Source organism: Cannabis sativa, chromosome 2, assembly GCF_029168945.1.
Source record: "Cannabis sativa cultivar Pink pepper isolate KNU-18-1 chromosome 2, ASM2916894v1, whole genome shotgun sequence".
In the NCBI taxonomy this organism is placed as follows: domain Eukaryota; kingdom Viridiplantae; phylum Streptophyta; class Magnoliopsida; order Rosales; family Cannabaceae; genus Cannabis; species Cannabis sativa.
Window position 1 is genome coordinate 18,302,707 of NC_083602.1, and position 21,012 is coordinate 18,323,718.

The window sequence follows — 21,012 nt, forward strand, 5'->3', positions numbered from 1 at the left end:
ATCCTTCCAGAATGGAAGTGGGAGGACATCGCAATGGACTTTGTAACTGGGTTATCTAGAACTACAGGGATGTATGATTCTGTATGGGTCATTGTGGATAGATTTACAAAGTCGGCTCACTTTCTACCAGTGAAAGTTACCTATTCAGTGGATCAGTATGCTGAATTGTATGTGAAGGAGATAGTTCGTCTCCATGGAGCCCCTAAATCTATTGTGTCAGATAGGGATCCAAAGTTCACATCGAAGTTTTGGGTGAGTCTTCAGAAGGCTATGGGTACCAAGTTAAAGTTTAGTACAGCCTTTCACCCTCAGACTGATGGTCAGCCAGAAAGAACTATCCAGATTTTGGAAGACCTACTGCGAGCCTGTGTCATGGACTTTGAGGGTTCATGGAGTAAGTACTTGCCTTTAATTGAATTCTCCTACAACAACAACTACCAAAGTACAATAGGGATGGCTCCCTATGAGATGTTATATGGTAGAAAATGTCGTTCTCCTATTCATTGGGACGAGACAGGAGAAAGGAAGTACTTGGGTCCAGAGTTAGTGCAAAGGACCAATGAAGCTATTGATAAGATCAAGGCTCGGATGCTTGCTTCTCAAAGCAGGCAGAAAAGTTATGCTGATCCGAAGCGCAGAGATGTCACATTTCAGGCAGGGGAACATGTTTTCCTGCGAGTTTCACCCATGAAGGGTATTAGGCGCTTCGGGAAGAAGGGTAAGTTAAGCCCTAGGTTCATTGGGCCATTTCAGATACTCGAGAAGGTCGGGCAGGTAGCGTATCGGCTAGCCTTACCACCAGCATTATCGAATTGTTCATGACGTATTTCACATCTCTATGTTAAGGAAATACGTGTCAGACCCGACTCATGTCTTGAGTTATGAAGCCCTTGAACTACAACCAGACTTATCCTATGAAGAGCAACCTGTTCAGATTCTGGATAGAAAAGAAAAAGTTCTTCGTAACAAGACTATTGCACTGGTTAAAGTGCTCTGGAGGAACAGTAAGGTGGAAGAAGCCACCTGGGAATTAGAGTCAGATATGAGGACTCAACATCCAGAGCTATTCAGGTTAGATTTCGGGGACGAAATCCTATTAACGGGGGGATAATTGTAATGGCCGCTCTAGTAATGTGGATTAAAAAAGGCAATTAGCACTAATTGTTATTATTTTATTATTTTATTATTATTTGTGAATTAATTTTGAATGTGGACCCCAATATTTAGAAATAAATATTAGAGTTATAATTTCTCAATTCTGGAGATTTTATTAAACTCTAGGGGTATTATTTAGCTTATATGTGAAATATGTTAATTTTGTAATTTTTGCTCGGTGACAACGGAAAATGCGATGGATGGCTAGTTTGATCACATGGGTAAGTTTAGAACCCTATTTTATAGTGGGGAATATTTTAGAGAAAATTAATTATCGGGATTGAGCGGGGTTATGGATTTTGACCATTTTACCCCTAGCTTTAGAAATACCCTAGTTTTAAGTCTAAGGGCATTTCGGTCTTTTGTTTATGGATGAGTGAGGTGGCTGCCCAAGTAGTTGACACCTAGTACTTTGTTTTTCAGCAAGTTTTAATTAAAGGAAAAATCATTTCATTGAGGGAAAAATCAAAGAAAAATCAAATTGAAGAGAACTCTCTCTTTCTTTCTCTTTTCTCTTTCGGCTGGGGCAGAAATCAAGGGGGAAGGGCTGTTAAATCTTGGAGTTTCCAGTAGAGGAAGCTTGGAAGATTCAGGTTGAGGTAAGCCCTAAAGAACCCTTCTTAGTTTTCAAGTTTTAAAGTTAGGTTGAATTGGTGATTTTGTAATTTAGGGGCTGTTAAGGTTTGATGTGTTTAGGATTCGAATTCTAGGGTTAGTTTGAGTTGATTGAAGTTCCTAGCAGCTGATTTTATTGCTTGAGTATGGTTTTAAGCAAGCTTGAGTTTTGAAACTCAAGCTTTGAGCTTTAATGGCATAAATTGAATTATTGGTTTGTTCTGTGATTTGTTGATTGGAAATGGATGTTTATACATTGTATAGGTATACTGGAGAGTTTGGTAAAGTTTGGGATTGATTTGAATCAAGGGGGATAAATTTTTGGTTCCCAGCAGTAGAACCGGAATTCCGGTTCTGGGTGGTCTGTACCAACCGGTCGACCGGTTGGTGACCCAGAACCGGGATGCCGGTTGGGAACCGGTCTACCTGTTGGGGGAATTTTCAGAACCCTAGTTTTGGCCAATTTTGAGATATTTAGGGTATTGCCATGAGGTTTATCGATAGGGAAACTTTTAGTTTCAAGTTTTAAGTCCCGGAAAGTGATTTAGCGAGTCACTCATCTGTATTACTATTATTGTGATTAGGGCATCCATCTAGCACGTGAATTCCGTTCAAGTCGGCCAGCACACTTGAATTTGGAAAACAGGTAAGAACTGTGTATAATGTATGATGTGATTATCTGAATGTGTGTATATGTGTTTATATATGCATGCTTGAATTATGTTAAACACTACCAATACTTGTATGAATAAGTACGATACAGTGATACCAACACAAGCATGGAAAAATGCTAAGGTGTGTGGTACATCACTCAGTGTTACTCAGTGATCGGGATAAACCCTACCAACACTCGTACAGTAAGGTGCGATGTGTATGTGGTATAGTGGTTGTACCCTGGTAATGAACGTTCATACTCATCTGTTAAGCTCTGTAAATAGGTGTATGGGCGCCTATTTACAGGTCGGAAATTATATGGTATGTTATATGCATTTCTTACTGAGTCTGTTGACTCACAGTTTCTGCTTCCATGTGTAGGTAAAGGAAAGGCGAAGGCTGAACAGGAATGAACCTGAGCTCGGGTGAGATTGTACATGTCAAGCGGCGCGACCTGGAGTGTTCGGTCTCGGGACATCTGGGAGTTGTATTTTGAAAGTCGTTGTGCGACCCAGAACTTGTGTATTTTGAATGTAAAGTTTAAACAGTAAATTTTCAAAAGTTTGAAATCGGGATCCCGGGATTGGTAAATATTATATTATTTTACAAAGTTTGATGTTTAAAGCAAAAATTTTAATTTGACACGTTTTTCGAGAAATTTCTTTGATTAGCAAAGATTGCACAATAATTGAAAAAGCACTGTAGCGTGCCTTAGCATTAGGGCGTTACATCGAAGGAGATCATCCTTTGCTTACTATTCGCCAGATAGAAGCTATAGATTCCATGTTTATGATAGCGCTCCCACTCAATTGCACTACCGTGTTCCCAAAATGTACGTATCACCCTGACCTAAAAGTAGGCTTAACTAACAAATCAAAGAACACGAATAGCCTTTCAAGATTGAGCCTAATCATAACAGGATTAAGAACATTTGATCTAGGATCAACTAGGCGATATTGACTTGAATAGATATTACGGTAAGTTTAATAAATCTAAGTCAAAGTTCAATATCGGTCCCTTCCGATGCATACTCCATGCATCCAACCTGAGCTTTACTTTAACCAATGCTCTGGAAAGAACATAGCACTTCTCCAAATGCAAGTAAACTCTGTTGTAGATTATCATATCAGTAAAACCCTGTGTCTGATAAATCTAGGAAACTTTATTCACATAGTCATGTTTACTTTCCAATGTGTTGACGGCACAATAAACATGATCAAGTATGTGAAAAGGGTTTCAGATGAATTTATACATTATGTACATATAATCATGAAATAAATCATGTGAACCATGCAACATTAAATGTTATTTCTGATCTATATTAATAAGTAAATCTGATTATATTGAAATGAGTTTTATTTAGGGCATAAAACCCAACACCTGTCTAGTTCTACCATGTGGTACTCAAACTGTTTCTCTGTGTATGCTTTCACTGCTCCAAAGAATGGCAGGTTCTACTTGGCAGCATGTATTTTAAAGGTTGTTTTAAGGTTGTTCAGCAGGTGGTATCCACAGTATGTGTGTGTAATTTCTGCGTATATTTCTCTTGCTGCTTTGATCAGGCTCTCGTCTCTGTCTGAAATTATACACTGATGTTCTTTGACCCCTTATGCTTCTTTTTAATTTTTTGAAAAACTATTTCTAAGATTTGTCATTTTTTGAATCAGCAACACAAAATGCAAGTGGAAATATGTGTCCTGCTGCATCTTGTCTGCTTGTGAACAACAATGTTCCTCCGTAAGTCGTTTTTAAGAATGTACCGTCGACTATTATTGGCCTGCATGTTTTTCACCCTTTTATCAAAGCATCCAAAGCCATAAAAACAAATAGCAAGTTGTTGTCTTCTGCTGTTATCAAATCCACAATTAATCCAGGGTTGTTTTTTCTCACCATGTGCAAAAAACTTGGTATTAAGATGTATGATTCCTTAGCCTTTCCTCTTAAGTCATTTATAGCATAATTTTTACTCCTCCAAGCTTTCATGTAGTTGATCTTGATACCGTACCTGTATTTAAATTCTCCTTTTATGTCTTGTGGTGTTGCTTTTGTTTAGATGTCCATAAATTTTGGTTTGATGCATTCTCCTATGAATTTTGTAGTTGTTTGCCTTTGGTCTTCATGTCTAACATTTATTGGGCAAGTGGGGATGTTTGAGAACCTCCTGATTATGAATGTATTCGTTGGCCTATTTTTTGATGTTCTTAGTGACCAATTATAGTTTTGATAAACACACTTCAGGCTATATTCTTGAGAGCATGACTTCCATACCTTGAATTGGAAATTTTGATTGCGTAGTAGTCGAGGACCCTCTAGATTGTTTCTTTGTCTTTGTATGACTGTCCTTTTTCAACTTTTGGGTGGAATTTATCTGTTATGAGCTTTGCGTTGTTGATGTCAATTTCTAGATCTATTTTTTTTTACAGTTGTTTTCCAGTTTTCTTACCATTTCTTCAGCAACAAGATTTGCGTAGTCCACTATGTCGAATTGTTGTTGTCTGCTTTTTTTGTTTCTTTTCTTATTCTTCCCCTGTTGGTTGTTACAGTGTGTTTGATTCTGTTGTTGGTGCGTTGCACTGAAGCATTTTGATATTTTCTTATTTTTGTGTTGTTTTTTATGTGATCATAGGTATTACAGCGGTTGTTGTGTTGTTATTCTGAGTGTTGACACATAATGAATATGTGGGGAAATCAAGTTTTTGATCTTCAGTTGCAAGTAAACAAATAGGCTCGAATCGTTGAATATTTTTATCGGAGGTATTCCTTCTTTTACTTGGTACTGGATTTGCATGGTTGTTGTTGCTGGGTCACATTCCAATGAAGAGAGTAGAATCTGTACGAGCTGTTCATATTTGCAATCCTTTGGTATGAATTCTCCACTAGCCTCATAATTGACATAATTTTTCCTTCTTTCCATTGCTTATTGCTCTTCAAGAGAATAGGTATAGATTCCATAACTTGAAATTTTTTTACCGTATTTCAACTATTCAACATTTTCACAAACTGACGACAATCGTAAAACAACAGCAAAACAACTATTGACAATATATTTGTTGTTTCAATGTTCCAACTATCATTTGAGTGTCCAGATTATATGTATTTCTATATTTCTCAATAAATTACATGTAATTAAATAAGAACGACTTTAGAACAACTTTAGATTGTTTAAAATTTAATTTAATTCGTAATCGTTACTTTTTTTAAAAAAAAAAATTATGTATATTAAAATACATTTACTTCAATCACGCATTTATACAAAAAAAAAAAATATCAGAAACTACAGTCTATTTTAATTATTGATATCTAGATTTGTGTTTCATCATTTTTGTTTTAATTTTGTATTTAAAATAATTTAGTTGGGTTTAAGTTTTTAATCTTTCTTATTCGTTGTTTTCTGTTGTTGATGAAGCTGTTAGTTGTTGTTTTGTCGTCGATTTAACTTTTTTTCCTCCATATCTTCGGAATAAATGGTTTTTTCTGGGTTGATCATCTGGTTCTATTTTGTCGTTTTGAAAGGTGAAGGCGTATATACACTTTTTGTTCGTACAATATAAAAGTAATAAAAATTGGTCATAGCAGTATTTCTGTAAATTCTACGTTCTAGTATAATTATAATATTTTCCCTCAAATACAGTATATATGTAAAAACCCCATTTAAATATCATATTCTGATGGGATAAGTTGAGAAATACCTCTTTTATATTCATTAATTAAAAGAACCATCATATTATATTTCATTAAAAAATACACATTTTTGTGAGTGAGTTTCCCAATATATCCTGACCCTCTTTTAAGTCAAGCACATAATTTACATAAATTTAAGGGTTATAATAGGAACATTATTTATAAAGGTGGGTATATACATTAAAGAATATGAAAATAAATGTAAAAATTAAAATAAGTAAAGTATAGTGGGTATACAATGTAATTTTTTCTATCCTGATACAACTATGAGTGCTACAAATGGTCTAATGAGAGGAATGGATGTGATTGACACATGAGCTCCTTTAAGTGTTCCAGTCGGTGGAGCGACACTAGGATAGATTTTCAACGTACTTAGGGAGCCCATTGATAATTTAGGTCCGGTAGATTCTCACACAATATCTCCTATTCATAGATCTGTATTCCTTTGGAACTGTACATGCATCTTTTGATGCATACGGTTTCAACCCAAATTGCGAAAAAAAAAAAAAGAATCAGATTATAGTTTTTTTTTATTTTTTCATAGGAGGCCTGTTAAATTTGTAATAAAAGAGCTCTTTTTCTTTCATTTTGTAAAAAAGATTATCTTCAAATTTAGGCCTTGTGTGGTCAACAAATTCTAGAAATACCAATTTTTAAAATTTGTTTTTTACTGAACAGTTTTTGCATAAAGTTTATCAAAAACTTGACATTTTTCCTACATATATTATAATTTTTTTTTAAAAAAAAAAAAAAAGAAGAAGAAATGTTAGAATTTATATATATTAAGAAAAAATTATAAGTTCCAGATTTCACAGATTCAAACTCGAAATCCAAATATGTCAGATTGCCACTGGAATCCTATCTGAACGATGTTTGGGGCCATCAGATTCTTAACCCAAATTTTCAGCATTTTGCAAAAATTTCATTATTTTATTCAAGCCAGGCTGAGTTGTCGAGCGGGAGGGTTTTCCAGGTCTTTTGTGCAGCCCCATAATGTGTGATACTTAATTGACATTAAACTTAGTTACAAATGATTATACTAGTCCACTCCAAGTATGATATTTAACATTGATAACTTTGTCAAACCTCAAAATAATAGAGCTATCAGTTTAATGGAGTATAATTTTCCAACATTGATAACTCTGTCAAAGCTCAAACAAATAGAAATAGGGTCATGTCTAGTACGGTTTTGGAGCCATTGTATTTATTTATTTCTTTTATTCTAAGAAAACCATTCATAATAAATACAAAAAGTTAAAAGAAAATATCAAAGCACAAAGGACATGTCTCTGTCAAGGTTTCATTCATTACAATCCACACATTCAGTACCGCTGACCACCAAGCACATTTCACTACATTCACAAAATAAATTCATGCACAAATGCATGAGATTCCCATACATGATGAAAACACCTAGGCACAATCTAATTTGCCTTAAAAGGAAAGATAATATTTCAATGACAGAATAATTTCTAACTCAGCAACTTATCTTGGTTGGTATAGGGGAAGCAGTGGTGGAGTAATTTTGGAATCTATGGATGAGGCACTCCGCCCTCGATTGCCTTCCTAAGGCAATGGCTCAAAAAGCAATGTTTTCAAGCTGGTGGAAGTGATGTTCTTGGAAGAAATTCTCATGTCATAGGCTTCTGAGCACCAGATCGAGGAATAGCCAAGATGGCCACTACCCCACTAGCAAATGCTGCAAGTGCTGCTACAGCAAAGGCTGGAGAGTTTCCACCTCCAAATAGCTGATCCCATGGTCCACTCCCAATGGACACCACAACTTGTGGGATCACTATTGCCAGATTCAAGACTCCCATTGACAACCCTTGGCCAAGTCCCAAAGCTTCAATACGTGCTGATACCAAGGCATATGGAACACTATATGTGATAGCTAATGGGAATCCAAGAACTGTAAAAATTGTCACTGCAGCTATTACAATCCCAATGGGAGGTAAATCATGACGATCCATAAACCCAATCTCTTTGGCAACATAAGTAACAACAAGAATTGCTATGAAACAAAGAGCCATAACAATGTTTGAAATTCCCCAAATGAAACCAGAACCCCATTTCCTACAAAGTTTCTCCAAAAGCACTGATGTTATTCCCAATACAACTGAGTTCAACATTAGACCAAGGGCACCCATTCTAACCCCAGTACTGTAGTTCTGCCCCTTGTTTGGCTCACCCCCATAAATCTCTCTACCCATCCAATCAGTATCGAATAGCAGAAATGGAAACCAACCAATCCAGGTAAGAGCTGTAACAGTAAGGATTATCCATACAGGCCCAGAGAAATATCTAAACGTACCAAAAAGCTCCCAAAGAAAAGCTTCCTCAGTAGGATTTGATGATACGGTAGGCCTTTCTTCTGCAAGGAGCACGGTTGTGTCACCTGAAGTACCAAGTGGTATTTCCTGAACTGCAGTTATACTGAGAATTGTAGTAATTGTAATGCAAACAATGTCGAGAAAGAAAGCTGATTTGAGATTTGCACAATTTACAGTGCAAGCAGAGGTAAGTGTAAAAGGAAAAATCTTGAACCAACCGCTATACGAACCAGTAGCGAAACCAAGAATGTTACCAACAGCCATGAACAGAGAGAAATATGCATTAGCTACTCGAGTCCTTCGATGATCCTTACCAGTAAGATCAGCGAGCAAAGCTCTACAAGGACCTTGAGTCATGTTATTAGCAACGTCAAGAATCCAAAACCCAAACACGAAAGTCACCACAGCTCTGGGCCTAACTTCGCCACGATCGCCTAACAACCACCCGATATCAGCGGAATGACCGATTATCAGAACAGCAACGATGATCGATACCGCTCCAGCCAATATGAAGGGCCTCCGACGACCGAAACGGCTTGAACTACGATCGCTCATGTGACCCACTAATGGCTGCACCAGCAATCCCGATAACGGTCCACAAAGCCATATGACGCTAGCCCAGGCGTGGGGAATTCCCAATTCTTGTACGTAAGGAGTCAGAAGAGAAAGCTGCAAAGCCCAGCCGAATTGAATTCCACAGGCCACCGATGCCACCCGAAGCAACTTCCGCAACGGAACCCTCGCCCTCGCTGGCGGTGCCGCCCTGAGTCGGCGTCGCTCAGCTTCAGGGTTCGCCATAACCAACCGAAACCTCCTCCTCCTTCTTCTTCTTCCTCTTCTCTCTCTCTCTTTGATCTAACTTTCCTTCTTCCTTAACAAGATTTTCTCTCGTTTTCCGGGAAAAAGGTGGCGGCTTAGTTGAGAAGTCGCGTTTGGGTAATTTTACGGTGCGGAAAGTGGAAAGTGGAGATGGCGGACACTGCTCTGACAGTGAAGTGTGAGGTGTGATTACCAAACTAACCTTTTACTTTAATGAAATTTACGATCAAGTCCTATCGTAGCAGCGTGTAAACTAAGCAAAATATATAACACTCGTATTTTTATAGAAGAAGGGGTTCCTTTCCCAATCAACTGTATAGCATCACACTCTTTAAATTTAAATTGTTGTTTTGTGAAAGCTTGTTCAGAATACAGACTCATTCTACGAAACAGAAAATAGCTGAATAAGTAGTACTTTCCTTTCCTGTTTTATAAAATTTTGATTTTGTTTGGTCGACCAGGTGGGGGTCGTGGGGTCGTAGGGTATTATTTATTTATTTTTTTTTTTGAAAATGAGTGTCCTCATTCAATTAAGGGAAAAAAAACAGGAAAATACAAAAAAGAAAAAAAAATTACAAAAATATTATGGGCCGGCCCATTAAATATTTATACAGTCTACATACAAATATTTACAAAAATACCACATGCACTAAACCTTTAGCTGCACGGAGCGAACAATGAAGATGACATACCTTGATCGTTTCAAAACCGCAAAACAACTAAAATGAAACCAAAACGAAGAAAATACAACCATTAATTCCGGCGAAATCAACTGGAAAAGAAGACCTGCAATGATCTAAACAGAAATTTACGAAAAAAAAAACCAGAAAAACTGGGAAGAAACTAAAATTACACAATTGTTTTCGGTTTTATTCGATCAAAATAACTCCCCCTAATATCGAAATCCGGATTCATGAAATGTAGATCTGTAACAAACAGATCTGGAGCTCCCCCCGAATCAAAAACAAGGTATGATGTGAAATTTTTTTTTAAAAAAAACCTCATGAATAATAGATCTACGTTATATATAGTTGCATTTTGGTTGATTACTGGTTTCCAATGTGGAATATATTTTTAAAAAAACAGAATAAGAAGAGCAAATTTGAATTAAGGGACAACACGTTACGTATAAGTCTGTTTATTTTTTGTTTTGGTTGCATTATAGTTGCATTATCGTTTTAAGATAGTTTATATAATATGCAAGTAGCAAAACTATAATAAAACTACAAAATAACTGTAAACAAACTAAAATACAGAAAAAACTTTTTGAACATCAACATCCATGATAAATTAAATTGTTACCCATTGATGATATACAAATGGACAAGAAACAACTAGACAAAAATATATTTCCAAAAAAATAGATACAGAACGTGTTTACACTATTAAAAAACTATGAAAAAACTAATACAAACTGAGAATAGATCAAATGAAAAAACTGAAATGAAAAAGAATAAAACATCTGGAAAAACATAAAACAGAAAAAAAAAAAAAAGACAACAAAATGAAACAGTTTTTAAGACTAAACAAACGAAAATGAAAAACCCATAAAAAGAACAAATAAATTAAACTAAAAAAATAGTAGCCCTAAAAAACCAAACGAAATGCTAAAATAAAAAACCTAGAATAGTAAAATCGAAAAACACAAGACACACAAATGGCAAATACAAACAAATTTTAAATAGGGGTGAAACTAAAAAGAAACTAAAATCAAACCTTATACTGAAGACCAACTCCATCTTGATCATTTTTTTTAGCATCATCTTGAGGAATTTTTTCATGGGCTGTCACCTTTGATTTCTTCTTTGGAAGAGCTCGCCCACGTTTCGACAATGGAGCAAAATCAGAGTCATCATCCTCAACAACATGTCGTTTACCCTTGTTTCTATTAGCTAAAGATTTCAACTCCATTTTAGAATTTTTTTTTTTTAAACAGGGGAAGGAGTTGATGAAGAATAAGTTACAACCATATTTATATATAGATTAAGAGGAAAAACGGTTGATGGGAGTTGAAAAAAATTTGAAGAACAAAAAGAAGAGTGAAAATGGAGTTGTGATTGTGGAGAGGGAAGTGTTAGCTATGAAGGTTATTATTTTTTTAAAAAAAAAAACTGAAAAGAAATAGAAAATAAAAGGAAAAAGAAGAGAAAAAAGAGAGAAATGATGTATAGAGTGATTGATGTAATACATCAATCAATCACGTGTCAAAAAAGGTTGAATTGTGTGTGCATGTGGTAAAATAGTAATAAAATATAAAAGATGAGTAAAAAAGTTGGTTTAGCCGTGTATAAGTATTAATGTAATAAATTTATTATTTTAGATTTTTAGTGTAAAAATTTCTTCAATTAATAGGATAAAATAGTTAGACCTCCCAGTTATTACAAAACAGGTTCTTTGAAAAATAGGAGATCGGAAAAGATTCATATCTGGTGGGTAAACGTCTAATTAGCTACATTATGAGCTACATAGTTACAAGTTCTACTAACATTCATAAAATTACAACATATAAAAGAAGGAGAAGACTTAAGACAAAAGGAGACATAGTTTTCAATAGGCCAATAAGAATCCTTCCCAATGAGATCATTGATCACTTGAGACTCCTTCCCATTGAGAGCATTGATCACTTGTCTCGAGTCACTCTCTACAATGCTAAGGGCACGTTAAGTGGCATTTATTAGAACAATTTATTATTGATTCTCTCGCATAATTTAATATGAAAAAGTTACTAAACACTAGTAACAGCTATATCGATACGGTGACAATATATTCTATGGTTTCCTACAAACTAAAGTGGCGTTGAAAGTAATTGAAAATATAGATATGTGAAAGAGAATAAAAATAGAAATGGAATGAAACAAAATTTAAAATGTATAAAAAAAAAATTGATAAAAGAATTATTAATTTTTTTTATTATATATTGGAATGGTCTTTCCTTTCATTTTAAAATGGAATAATCATTCTACTAAACTTGTGAAAAGTCTATTCCATTAGAATGACATTTCAACACTTTAATATACATCCAAATAAATGAATAACCAAACAAAGAAATGAAACGAAAATTGTTTCATTTCCTTTCTATTCTATTTCATTACCTCCAACCAAACGCCACTTAATAATTCATTTTATATTTTAGCACTTCTCTTTTAGCTCTCGCGGTAGTGTAGAAGTAGAGATGCTTAAGTTTTTTTTTTTTTTTTTTTTTTGGAGAAAAGCGTGCAATATATTAGCATAAATCAGTTAGACCTGTCGGTCATTACAGAAAAGATTGTCGGGTAAGGAGGTTGGAGACAAAGTTCCAAACCTCTTATGGGAAAAAGCCCACTTGATCACATTATGGGCCGCAAAATTACAAAGTCTACTAACATGTTCAAAACTACAACCGATAAAAGAAGGAGAGATTCTGTTACAAAAAGAGACATAGTTTAACTATGATACTTTCTTTCAAGTATTGCAAGTAGTAACATGTCTAAAATTAGTACAATTGTGCTTGATGTGATGTAATATAAGTTGTTTAAATCTGTATTTTTAAGTATATACTTTGTAACGTCTAATTTTGTAATATAATGTATAACTATTAAAAAACTTGGGAATAAAAAACTCTCACCAAAAACAAAAATAGAATGAAAAAAAAAATTCACTATTGACTGAAGTAATTACAATTATACTACATATATTTTTTTTTTATAAGGAAGAATGACTTGTCTAATTGTTCTTTTTTTATATATATGGGTGAAAATAATGTTGATTATAAAATGATAAAGAAATAATTAAACCAAAATTTTGTATTAAAAAAAGCTAAATTAAAATTCAGCATTTCTTTTGACAGAGCATTATCCGCTTTTGTTGGGCATCTTAAAGTCCCCCTTAGCACTAATCTATTTTGTAACTTTATTAATTATTGTATTTATAATATTGCTAAAAGAGTTCTCTCAATTAGAAAAATAATAATAATCAAAAAAAGAAGAATGAGATGAAGAAGAAGAATATCGCTAAGAGAGTGGTGTACAACACCTTTCGATTATAAATATTTTTATTTTAGATAAAATATTTAGAACAATGACTTGTATTTATAATTTGTTAACAATAATATTTTACAATGTTATGTCTTTATCATCACACATATATTTTTATACACATAATGATCTGGAAAAAGAATAAACTATGGAGAGAAAAATAATCACCGAGAATATATTAGAAAAAGATCCTTCAAATTTCCCCACATAGTACCTGAAAAAATGTCGAAAGTCAGAAGATTATAAATTTATGACGAATTATGGTCTACAAATGTTAAAAAATAAAGTGGAGTCAGTCACTTTAAACTTAGCTGATCATAATTAAAAGTTAGAAGTCAAAAGGAAAATTCAATGTTAATAAGTGTACCTAATAAATAATATATAAATATATATTTGTAAGTGTACCTAAGAATATGATTGTACATAATTTCATATATATATATACTAGCAAAAATTACGTGCGAGGCACGTATACTAAATTTTATACTAGTTTTTTTCTATGTTATTTGAAAGTGATACAATAAAAAATTAAAGAAAAAACATTATTAGTTATTAAGTGAGATTATTTGAATAAAGAACAATAAATAATCACGTAAAAATAAAAAATAATTATTTGAATAAAGAATTCAATATACACATTTATATATATGAATCTCATTAATTAAAAAGAATTATTAAATATATGAACAATAATTTGTCACGCTATATGTTTCCCAATAAAGAAATCCACCTCCTCATAGTAAAAAATAAACAATACATGTAATACAGATCTTTGTAATGAAGTACCTAAAAGAAACAAAACTTCAGTTAGCATAATCGGAAAAGGTTTAAGTGAACTAAATAATGACTAAGAAGATCTAAATTACAAAATGAAAATAGCATGTCTATATGAGTATGATTCTATTGCTATATGAGCATAATTGATCTAAGAGAAAATAGATAAACTTATAAACATATAAATATACTTAATATTAATTTTGACAAAGAAACAATTCAATTATAAACAATTCTAAATATCAACTTGACAATTTTAACATACTAATTACTCATTAAATAACCATAATGTATACATCATGATAATTTAATTTTATTTGATATCAAATGATAGAGATTATTGAGGTTTTCAGCCATGGAAAACACACTATGATCAAAAAGTAATACTCATTAATTGTATATTTCAAAGAAACCCTAATTTCCATGAATGTCCCTAATAATATATAAACAATAAAGTTGTAAATTAAAAAAAAAAAGTAACAAAATTTCATTTAATATAAGAAATAGAACAAATTGAAGATTTATACAATACTGGAATTTGAACTCTTAGAAGTCATTAGCGAAGGGGCGAAACTCGTTAGATCTCTTAGTTGAGCACTACCTTAAAAAAAATTAAATGATGTGGAGGTTTTTGTATGTGTTTCTGTTTCGATATGTTCTTTTAAAACACCATAAATTGTAAAACAAGCCTAACAGTTGCTTAATGTTTCCTTAGCTTTAACGTGGCACCCACTTCTTAGATTGGCTTTTTTATCTTGTATATTTATGTATCTTTGAGATTTAACGGAAAAGGCTCTATTGCCTTGAGATTTAAACCACGTTTGATTTTCTTATTATTTACAGGGCCGGCATGCTTTGGTCTATGATATAAATACAGCAAATGAGACTTGGGAGTGGGTTGACCTTAAGGAGGTAACAATTGTGTTTTAAAATCTTGGTTCCTGAAGAATGTTTCAAGATACAAGTATGATGGGTTTTTTATATTATAGACGATTTGTTCCAAAATATAATAGAACTAACCAATTTAGGTTAATGATCTGGCTTCTGATACGTCCATATTAAAGATGATTGGGGGTGTGCGGTTCTGTAAATGCTATGAAATAATTTTGTAGTTAGTCTGTGAATATTGCAATGAAAGTGTTGGTTTGACTTGGCAATTTTGTGGTTACAACTTACAAGAATTCTTGACAAAGTTGTTGAATAGTAAACCAATATAAAACTTGTTTTACTCTGTTGAATAATATGAAAGATAATTCATTTTTTCACCATGTTTAAAAATAAATACAAATTTGATGAGCATATTACTTTTTTTTTTAATTGAGAGTCTCAGAGTATCAAATCCCAGGTTGTTTTTTTTTTTTAAATGTGTTGTGATTCTCGAATATTTAGCATCAAATATCAGTTCAAATATTAATAGAATTTGTTTTATTATTATTTTATTATATATAAATAATATTTTATTATTTTATTAAATAAAAATTAAAAGTCACCCAAATATCAGTTCAAATATTAATGGGATTTGTTTTATTATTATTTTATTATATATAAATAATACTTTATTATTTTATTAAATAAAAATTAAAAGTCACCCATAAATTTTTCAAAAACCAAGAATTTCAGTTATATAGGCACACTTTATATAGAATAGATATAAGATTGTACATGTATAAATTTAGATAATCTTATAGGGCAATTTTATTTTAAAATAAGAGTATGTGTCCAAAATATATTAAACAGCAGCGGAGCGGTAAAATAGGTTTCGACAAGAGACACGAAGATAAAATGACACAAATTTTATGCATTAGTGTCAAAAAAAATTAAGTGCAAGTCGAAAACGGGTCAACACGACTTGACACAAAATAACAACGCGTCAAACACAAAAGGACATGCTTAACACAAATTTGACATGTTTGATAATTTTTTTAAATAAAATAAAATAAAAAAATTATTAATAATATAACTTTTGACGCAGAAATCTAGACATATCTAGCAATACCCACTCGCTAGATTGGCGACAATGTAATGAGAGTTAAGTATAAATAAGAGAGACACAATAAATTTACAGTAGTTCACTCCCCATGATGCGATGGTAATGGAGTTACGTCTACCTCGAGTTTTTATTTCTCACGAGAATAACAAAGAATTGGCTAAGTGTGGGGCTCGAAATCTAGATAGAGATAATAGAGAGAGATGCTTTGACTTTTGTTAGGGTTTATGCCCTGAAAAGCCTATAAAGACAGTTCCGATTATTAATAAAGAGTTGATCATTTTTTATATATGCTTGAATGTTAAATTATTAATATTTATGATTGAATAATTTATATAAATATTGAAAAATTTCTTATTCATATATGAGGCTGTAACTTGTAGCTGTACAGAGAACTAAGATCACTTAGCTATGAATAAAACAGTCAGTAACATATTAAAGTTATGGAATCTTTAATCAATGGTTGCTAGTACGGTTCACTGATGCCTGTTCTTCGGTGCAAGTAATTTTAGTTCGAATTACTGATGTAGTATGACATCTAAGTGAATGTGTTGTATATAATAGAAATTATATATTATGACAAGGATCGATATGAATAAAGTTATCTTTATCAAATATGTCATTTGCTATGAAGACCTAATTCATATCATAACGATGATCAATAGTAGATCGGTCCAAATCATGAGTAATCATGAACTCTTGTTCATGTTATTAGTTTCTTTGATACACTCGTTAAAGTTTCTCAGAGAAGATGATTCTTACAACTTCTAATTTGAGAATCTAATAATATAGATGGCTAGGAACATGATCAACAATTATAGAATCCTAACGGATAAAATATTGGTTCCCTTTATGTGTTAATTCTAGTACTAGAAAGTCGCACACAAATTCAGATGGAATTTGAATTATACTTCCACTTGTAAATTAATGGTACTAAAGGATAAAGAGATAATTAGAAAGGTAAAACAGTAATTTGACCAAAACTAATTACGAACCAACACATAAAGGGCTAATTATTGAAATTGATTATATCAATGGACACTGCAATAAAATTTAGTAAATATAATTCTATAATTACTAAGAGCTCAATTCTATATTTATAGTGGAGTAATCATAATTTATTGGAGCTTATAATTATAGGCCCATGGTCCCCGAATCGCCACTTTGAAATATTGTCAAGAGTAGGGATAAAGAGTTGTATAATGTTGTTTGGGAAAAATCTATTTTGAATTGGCATAATAGTACTTATTTATTTTTATAATGAATTAATTAAATATGGAAAAAGATAAAAGTTGTTAAGATAAAGATAGCACAAGGTCAGCCAGCCTGCATCCTACAAATGCATGGCCTGCTAAAATTTGGCCTGGCAGGACTTTAGTGCACATCATTACACGTGGACAGCAAGCTAGACTGCGAATTAGGCCTTAATAGCCCACAAAGATAGAGGAAAAATATCTAGTTTTAAGGGGCATTTCAGTCATTTATATTTACTAATTTAATATGTAAATATTTGCTTATTTTACATGATAAAGGGGTTTAAGCTCTCCTATATAAAGAGACTTAAGCAAACCCTAAAATCCTAAGCTAAAAACCCTAAGCCTTAAGCTCTAAGTCTGATAACTCATCTCATCTCTCTCTCTCTCTCTCTCTCTCTCTCTCTCTCTCTCTCTCTCTCTCTCTCTCTCTCTCTCTCTCTCTCTCTCTCTCTCTCTCTCTCTCTCACATGCCGAGAAATCAACCTTCGCTCCAAAACCTCTAAAAAGAGACAAATCTAATGAACCTCCCATTGTCTTTACTGATGAAGACGCATTGCACGTACGATTTTCTCACACAGATCCCTTAGTAATTGTTGGAATATATTTTACCAGGATCTAAATTTACTAACAAGTATATTTTTAACATCCTAAATATGAACTTTTAAAACGATATAAAATAAACACATAAAAGGTATGAGAAACCTTACATTGGTTGCAGCGGAATTAAATGACTCATTCCACTCAAATCTCTAACCCTTGTATCCTTTCTGTAGCAGAGTATCACCAAGATTTGTGCCCGAAAACTCCTTCTGCTGTTTGGATTCATCACAGTCCTACGCACTATGATTGAGGACTAACTTGCTATGGGTGGGCATGCACTCAATCACTAAGGCTCGAATTTAATTGTGAAGAAGGTTATATGATTTTGAATTAGAAGGAAGAAAAGAAGAAGAAGAAGAAGAAGAAGTCCCATAAACCTAGTTGTCAGAGAGAAAGAAAACTAGGTTTAAAGCCTTTGAAGTATTAGTTGGATAATGAGACCATTCTTTTCTTTTTATACTAATTCACATAGGGTTAGGGTTGATTTATTTGGAATAAAAAATGATAAAAATAGAGCAAAAATAGCCTCGAGTGACCGGCCATGAAGTGGGCCCTACACTAATTAGATTTTCGCCATTTTTCTTAACCATTTATCTATTTTTCACAAATACCACTTTTTGTACTTTTAATCCTATAAATGTCAAAACTATTTATTTAATAATTAAAATAATTATCAAATAAATTTTGTCGTTTATATTATTTATTAATTAGACTCCATAAAGTCTCTTAATTAACAAATAAATCCCAAAATCCTATTTCTTCACAATCAAGACATAACTTAGTGGAAATTCATAAACTAGACATAGTCTAACTTTAGAACTATAATTGATTAATTACAATCAATTAACTGAGTCTTACAAGCAGTTTGTCTCAACTAGTATGGGGACCATGGGCCTATATAACTGAGCTTCCAATAAGCAGATCTAGAATTTACCAAGTAAATTCTCTAACTTATTAATTCCTCCTTACACCACTATAGAATTTGGAATTGCACTCTCAATTATATAGAACGTTCTATATGTTCCACGATATAGATACGCTATAAGATTATCCATTTGTTATTATCCCAATAATCAATGATCCTCTATAGATGATTTGTTGGAAATTATTTTACCAGGATCTTAGATCTACTCACAAGTATGTTGATTAACACCCTAAATATGAACTTCTAAAACGATTACGAAATAAACACATATAAAGTTTAGTAAACCTTACATTGGGTGCAGCGGAATATAATGACTCCTTCCGTTCAGATATCAAGCCCTTGATTCCTTTTTGTAGCAGAGCATTATCAATATCTGAACCTGGATCTCTTTCTCTCCTTATTTAGTGTTGAAACTCCTTCTTGCTGAAAGTCTTTCTTCACGATCTTCCTCATTATGATTGAGGTATCATTTGCTGTGTGTGGGCACTACTCTAATCACTAAGTGGTTTGAAATCTCAAGGAAGAAGAAAGAGAAGAAGTGGCGGCTAGGTATAGAGAGAGAAGGCTCGGGTTTTTCTCTGAAGGAAAAAGTAGAAAGTTAAGTGTAAATTTCCTGAAGCCTTCACTATCTATTTATAGCATTCCACTAGGGTTAGGTTTGAATTATTTGGCATTAAAATAATGAAAATATCAGATGAAAAAAATCTATAAAAGTGGTCGGCCCTATACAGTATGGATTTGGGCCTCACTTTTTGCAATTTTGCAGTTTTATCATTTCTGCATCTCATTTTCTCAAAAACACCCATTTTCAAATTCAACCACTTAAATGCCAATTCTAACTATTTAATAACTATAAATAATTATTAAATAATATTGTAATTTATCATATTTATTAATTGAACCATACAAAGTATCATAATTAATAAATATGCCCCTAAAACTCTTTCTTTACAATTTCGCCCTTACTTAGTGAAAAATTCACAAATAGACATAGTCTAAATTGAGAATTATAATTGATTAATCAAAACCTATTATATGAGTCTTACAAGCAACATTATCTCAACTAGTGGGGGGACTATGTGTCTATATAACCGAGCTTCCAATAAGCAGATCAAGAATTTATAACCTAAATTCACTGACTTATTAATTCTTCGTTGAATCCACGCATAGAACTTAGAATTGCACTCTAAGTATATAGAATGCTCTATATGTTCCACCATATAGACACATCATTAGTTATCCATTGTTATAATCCTAATTTGATCAATGATCCTCTATATGAATGATCTACACTGTAAAGGGATTAGATTACCGTTACACCCTACAATGTATTTTATCCTTACAACACTTAACCCCGTATAAATGATATTTCAGCTTATGTGAAATGAGTACTCCACCATTTATTTTCGTTTGGTCAAGCTCGAAGGAGATCATCCTTTACTTACTATTCGCCAGATAGAAGCTATAGATTCGATGTTTATGTTAGCGCTCCCACTCAATTGCAATACCGTGTTCCCAAAATGTACGTATCACCCTGACCCAAAAGTAGGCTTAACTAACAAATCAAAGAACACGAATAGCCTTTTGAGATTGAGCCTAATCATAACAGGATTAAGATCATTTGATCTAGGATCAACTAGACAATATTGACTTGAATAGATATTATGGTAAGTTTAATAAATCTAAGTCAAAGTTCAATATCGGTCCCTTCCGATGCATACTCCATGCATCCAACCTGAGCTTTACTTTAACCAATGCTCTGGAAAGAACATAACATTTCTCCAAATGCAAGTAAACTCTGTTGCAGATTATCATATCGGTAAAACCCTGTGTCTGATAAATCTATGAAACTTTATTCACATAGTCATGTTTACTTTCCAATATGTTGACAACACAATAAAGAGGATCAAGTATGTGAAAAGGGTTTCAGATGAATTCATACATTATGTACATATAATCATGAAATAAATCATGTGAACCATGCAACATTAAATGTTATTTCTGATCTATATTAATAAGTAAATTTGATTATATTGAAATGAGTTTTATTTAGGGCATAAAACCCAACAAACTCCCACTTGCACTAATATAAAACAAAAAAGTACATTTCAAATAATCTCAACACCTTGATATACAAATCAAGTGTAGTAGTAGTAAACTCCTCGTAATAGGATCTGAAAGGTTGAATTAAACACAACCT

The 21,012-nt window shown here is 32.9% G+C and overlaps 1 protein-coding gene across 1 annotated transcript; it reads right to left on the minus strand.

Annotated features, from left to right (window-relative positions):
* Positions 1-7,292: 7,292 nt before the first annotated feature.
* LOC115719603 (sucrose transport protein SUC4) lies at positions 7,293-9,712 on the minus strand. Its single transcript, XM_030648701.2, has one exon. The coding sequence runs from the start codon at positions 9,234-9,236 to the stop codon at positions 7,737-7,739; it is 1,500 nt and encodes a 499-aa protein (XP_030504561.2). The 5' UTR covers positions 9,237-9,712; the 3' UTR covers positions 7,293-7,736.
* Positions 9,713-21,012: the final 11,300 nt, after the last annotated feature.